The sequence below is a fragment of the Ruditapes philippinarum genome, unplaced genomic scaffold (genome assembly GCF_026571515.1).
Source record: "Ruditapes philippinarum isolate M1 unplaced genomic scaffold, ASM2657151v2 ctg1291_1_1_1_1, whole genome shotgun sequence".
Lineage (NCBI taxonomy): Eukaryota > Metazoa > Mollusca > Bivalvia > Venerida > Veneridae > Ruditapes > Ruditapes philippinarum.
The window spans coordinates 54,544-60,585 of NW_026866015.1; the positions used below are offsets into that span (position 1 = coordinate 54,544).

General features: G+C 29.8%; 1 protein-coding gene across 1 annotated transcript; it reads left to right on the forward strand.

Moving 5' to 3' along the window:
- The first annotated feature begins 2,874 nt into the window (after nt 1–2,874).
- Nucleotides 2,875–5,824, forward strand: LOC132730994 (uncharacterized protein K04H4.2-like). Its single transcript, XM_060717089.1, has 3 exons — nt 2,875–3,000; nt 3,711–3,743; nt 5,274–5,824. Exons 1-3 carry the CDS (start codon nt 2,946–2,948, stop codon nt 5,792–5,794), a joined length of 609 nt encoding a protein of 202 aa, XP_060573072.1. The 5' UTR covers nt 2,875–2,945; the 3' UTR covers nt 5,795–5,824.
- Nucleotides 5,825–6,042: the final 218 nt, after the last annotated feature.

Here is a 6,042-nt window from a genome sequence, read left to right on the forward strand (position 1 = left end):
TAGCTTGTTAGTATCGTAAATCCATACGGACGACATTGTCAGGAAGGGTGCTAATCATTAAATTGTTTTCGCAGGATAGTATGAACATTACAGGAAAATATGTGTTTAAAGAACCTGTATGTTGCAATTAAGGTTGTAACCATAGTTAAGTAAAATTTAAATTTTAAAATGTTTTAAAATTTATACTTGCTTTCTAAAACCAATTGATTTAATTTATTTTGAAAAAACTTTATGTTTTAAATATGTACCTTTTAAAAAGGGGTATTTGTAACTCAAATATAATGTATAAATTTTAAAATCTTTAAAATTATAAACCACATATTCTTATTTTAAAAAGTCTTGAATAACATGTTAATAAAAGAATCAATTTCAATTAAAACCTCTTTATTAAACAAAATTCGCAACACTTCCTTTTAACAAAAAAATTGAATGACTTTTTTTGAATCTAACAATAATCCGATAAAAAATCGTCCATTTGAGAATTATATTTTTATTGGAAAAAATAAAAACCAAAAAAAAACGCAACTTGACAAGATTCATTAAGAAAAAAATGTAAATAAATTAAAGTCCATTTAAATTAACAATTTCATAAAAGGACAAATAAAGTAGAAGCACTTGTAAGTTCAAATGCTTGCATATATATTATTCCCCTTAAATATCCATTTGGCTACGGCCGGTGATAGGCTGTTGACAGAAGCATACATTTATGACACACATTTTGTCCGGCCAGAAATAAAGGGGCATGTTTTTTTCTTTTATCTAGGCCATTGTTATTGACATAAAACAACTGCTTTTAATTAACAATTCAATCATCTTTTAGAATTTAGCATCTTTTTAAGCCTCAGAAATAATTACAATTATCATTCTTTAGAAATTTTGTGTTTTGTAAGATGCTAGTAGACTGTAAGAAATAGTGTTGAATATGAATTAGTTCGAAACAAAGGTAGCAAAAATTTCAACACGTTAGTATTTTGTACATAACAGAAATACAGAATACCTAGATAGATCACTATTACTGTACTGATTCCAAAATGCAAAGATGAAAAGCTCAGCATCTCTTGCACGTGTAACACACAGATATAAAAATAAATGAAAGTTCATTCCTTTTTGCATACCTTTATTACATCTAATAAAACGATTGCATTAGTGACCACAACTTAAAAAGTTTATATGTAAATTAGAGAAAAAAATCCCTTAAGATCCCTAAAGAAAGCACAAAACGGAAAATTGAAAATGTTTTTAGGCTTGGTTTGCTTGAAACCATTTTTTTTTATATAAAATTAAAATTAAAATTTGCTTTCTTTTCACATTTCATTTCTGTTGATATTTTGTTTTTTTACTCTCTCTTTTGAAGTTAGGTTGTATGCTGACATTACAGAAATTTAATTTTCTTGTCTTCATAAGTGCTGTATAAATTTACATCTATTTCATAATGTATCACGTCAACATCATTGCGTTTTTTTTGTGTTTGTTTCGAGAATGATAATTTTTGTTTTTACTTCGAAATAAGCTGACGAATCATGCAATTAAAGGAAAATGTTAAATGTTATGTCAAAAGAAACTGTTTTGTTCTTGGAAGCAAAAATCTTTTATACGTTATTGTTTTTTACAACCAAATTTGAATAAACGTGTTTTGTTTTGCACCTTAATAGATATGTTGTGTATACTTACTGGAATAAAAATGTGTTTTACTTGAATTTTGTATGAAAGCTTATGAAGTGCTTTTCTTTATTGAATAAATGTCTTTCGCCTATGGCTTTAAAATCAAGTATGATTCGTATTTTTTTCTTATCTACGACGGTTTTATTAAAGATTTTTTCTGTGAATACAATATTTTTGTAAAAACAATTCATGAGATATAATAAAAGGTACATCTGCACTGACAACATATTGAAATCAAACAAATGACGGGAGAAACCCCAGCCAAACAAACAAACAAACGAAAAGAACACCAAAAATCCCCACCAAAAACAAAAAAAAAACAATGTTTTCCAAACGCCACTCATAATATAACTAAAACAGAATAGAATAGAAAAATGTGTGAAGCACTGACTTAAATCATCTTAAACCATCTAAATGACCGGAATGTCTTTTACCCGGCAATGCATAATGGCAATTTAGTATTCAAGCTTGACAAATTAGCTTGAAAGAATGGCAGCAAATGAGCACGTCCAATCAGCTAGGCTTGGAACATAATGATGTCTCATCTGGATGTGTTACTAATGAGTTATTTCTTTCATCTTTTAATTAAAGAACAAATTCATGATGGGTCCGTGACAAAGGAATATTATACGTAAAGATATATGTCTTAAACACGTTACAAAGGTCAGTATCTACATGTAATTATTTGTAAAAAATGAATTTCATAAATCAGTGTTATAAAGCACGTTTGTAAAGTTGCTTTTGATTGGACTACCTTTAGGTTTGATAAAATTGTCATACAAGATTTCTACGAAATAATTGACTATATCACTTTTGTCCAGAAAAAAGTGCAGTATAGTATATTTAATATACAGATTGATTCTTCATCGGTTAAACATCGGATTGTCTTTAAACATCGTGATAACTAGCATGTCAATGCTATTAAATACTGGTATTATAAAATTAACGTTTCAGTTCGATATTTATCAGGCTGATCCACATGCCGATACTAAATACTGAATGTCAAGGTCAATGTTTTAATTTGATTTCTCTGTTATAAAATTTATAGTCAGTGTATTTCCATTCTGAAATACATCACATACATTCTTGCTTTATATAAAATAGTTGTTATGAATTTGTTGCTTTACTTTTCATGTTGAGTGTATTAATATGCATGATTTATGTTTAACCACAACAGCAAAAAAACAACAACAAGATGGCAGGGATTACGGTGTATATAAATCATAATTTAACTTCACTGTTGCGTCATTTAATTTCTGACAGTCGTTCTGAGATAAGCAGAGATGATCAAGATAGCTGTTTTTATTATCATTTCGCTCTATTTCCAAGGTATTGAAGGTAAGAAAACACTTTTCTTTACTTATCGTTAATTTTATTCAAAATGAATGTTAAACGCTTTGTGTACGCTGTTTTTAAATGTTTATGCACTCTTGATATAGAGTTATAATTGAAACAGAATTTGATACATTTAACAATTTTGGATGTGGCGGCTACAAAATGCTTTAAAAATGCTTCATTTTACTGTTGTTATATACAGAGTACCCTGTCAATATTCTGAAAATATTTGTTTTAACTTCATATGTTTCATGTGAACTGATCTATAATGAAATACATGTAATATAGTGAAAATATGTTAAGAGTAATTTGTATGATTATACATTCCTACAAAACCGGAAAAAAATCGCGGATGTTATTGGCACTTGGGACATTTTTGATAAGTGAACAGATATTTCAAATGTTTTCATAGCAGATAATTAAATATTCTAGAAAAATAATTCATCATATTAACGTTCATACTAAATCACTTGGATCTTTATCAACAATGTTTTTTTTCAAACAGCAATATTTTTAAGAATATGATTTGCCGTTTTGAGCACCTTTAATGAATCTTTTTTTTCCATGTTTGTTTTGTTTGGAAAGCGGATTGCGGTCATCCCGGTTTAGTTGTCTAGATTGCTTGTGTCAAAACGAACCATCTGAACGCTATTGAATTATAGTCTCTAAAAAAATGAAGACAAAATTAATGATGATATGTTTGTATATTTAAGGTTCCATTGGAAGTCCTCCACCACAATATGATTGTAAGTATTTAGTTTGATCATATATTTCTATTTAACTATGTTTGCTATGTATTAAACGCTTGAATTACCTTATGATTATCAGGTTTATTTAAAATGATACAATTTAAAAATGGCCCGAAACCAGTTTGTGTCTCTGATTCTCATGCGGTATAAAACAAAACAAATCAATATGAATAGAGGAAATATTTTTTGTTTACTTAATATACATGTCTACTGTCAGAATTTTTTAAAGATCACCTAGACTTTCATGAAGTTCATTTACGAGTATATATATTTGAGCATCCGCGCAGGCTGGTCTGGATCCATGTTGGTCGCAAACGCATTACGTTGGTTTTATCGTGACGCGGCTCATTAAATAGTTCCAAGCACTTCAGTACTAATCAATTTGATTGAATATTTTTATTTAAAGAATTATGTATTTGTTCGGTTATGAATCGAATTCACCTCGGAGGGTTTTATCTTATAGGTAAACTCTCAAATTCATTCTTTGATTTAACCAGTATTTACAAATCTTACTTCAGGAAATAACGGCCAGTCATCTGGCAGGACCGCTGCATATGTTTAGTACATTTGTTCCATGTCTCTACATGCAAACCGTCTTATTAGGTTATGTTTATTAATGAAGATATAACAGACTTTATGTGTTTCGTTCTAAAAAAAAGGCTGATGTAACTAAAATACGAATTATTTGTTTGATCTTTTTCAGTAAACATCAAAGTCATTTAGTCATGTACAAAATTGCTAACTTGTGACTTTATGTTATCAAATTATCGCAAAATGTATAAATGTCGTAACAATAAATACGGTGTTTAGGTTTTGATTTTCACTCACCATATTTTGTATTATATTTTCGTTAATAGTGTTATATTATCATTATATTTAGGATATTGCTTCGGTTTACTTTTGCATTCATATAAATTTTATAGTTGTATATGTAGATTATGTAAATTTGTTTCTTTTTAAATTGTCAAAATGGTGTATAATTACATTCATGTATAAACGTATTGCCTTTTTTTTAAAACTGTCCTTAAGTTAAGTTCTGTCCCATTTTATTATATCGTGTATTAAATATTTAAAATTTGATATTTCCTTTTTCCTTTGTTTTCAATAAATAAAGCCATATTCGTTTATTTGTATCTTAATAAATATCGTAACGTTTATATGTTCATAAGTTATAGTGCAATATCATCACATAGTTGTTTATTTGTTAAAATCAGTTCTGATATCGGAGGCTTAGAATTCTTTAGTTTATATTTCATTTCTGATATCGAAGGCTACTTTAGTTTTATTTAATTTCTGATATCGGATGCATCTTTAGTTTTATTTTATATCATTTTATCATATTATCGCATAATTATTTCTATGCAACAATCATTTCCATGTTAAAGGTATTTAAGCAATAGCCACGCCATCATACAATCATGTCATCGCAAAATTGTATCTCTCACATTGAAATTGTAATGTTCAGGATTCATTATATCAATTATGTAATCGTATTGTTGTCTGCTTTAAGGATATTGTTAATTTTAGGGTGTCCTTCTGGCATAATTGGACCCGCGTGCTCAGATTATCAACCATGCGATCCGGGATACACATGCGAAAAGAAAACCAATCTGTGCTGCAAAAATCTAGGCTGTCCCCTTGGATGGTTTAAGGGTGGATCATGTAGTCTCATTAATGGTCAGAAAACATGTCCTGAGGGATACATGTGTATGCCCAACGATTTCTGCTGTCGGTCCACTGTCTGTCCATCTGGGTCTATAGGTTCGGCATGTGTTGTACAGAACCAATGTCATGCCGGTTACAAATGCAGAGGTGGATATTGCTGTAATCACCCAAGATGCCCCGTCGGATGGTTAGAAGGAGATAGCGTATGTAATCTCACTCCAGGACAAGTTCGTTGTCCCTCTGGATTCGACTGTATCAATGATTTCTGCTGTAAAAAGAACCCGAATTATTGCCCACCGGAGAAGATAGGAGGTAAATGTCCAAACGGAAAGTGTCAATATGGCTACGATTGTAAGAATGGGTATTGTTGTCAAAATTATTAAAGACAATTAAAAAAAATGTGTATTGCTAAATGTCGTTAACTTATTTTTTGTCTGTATTCTTGCTTTTCTTACCACTGAATCTGTAGACTGATCATGCCTTTTTTCACAAAATCTCCAAAGAAAGCCCAGGTCTCGCTTATTAATTTATTGGCTTTAAGAATAAAACTATTACCTTTATCAGTCGGCTGAATGAAGCGTGACCAGTCCACTTATGTTTTACTTTTTATCTGAAGAAAAATAGTTTTTTC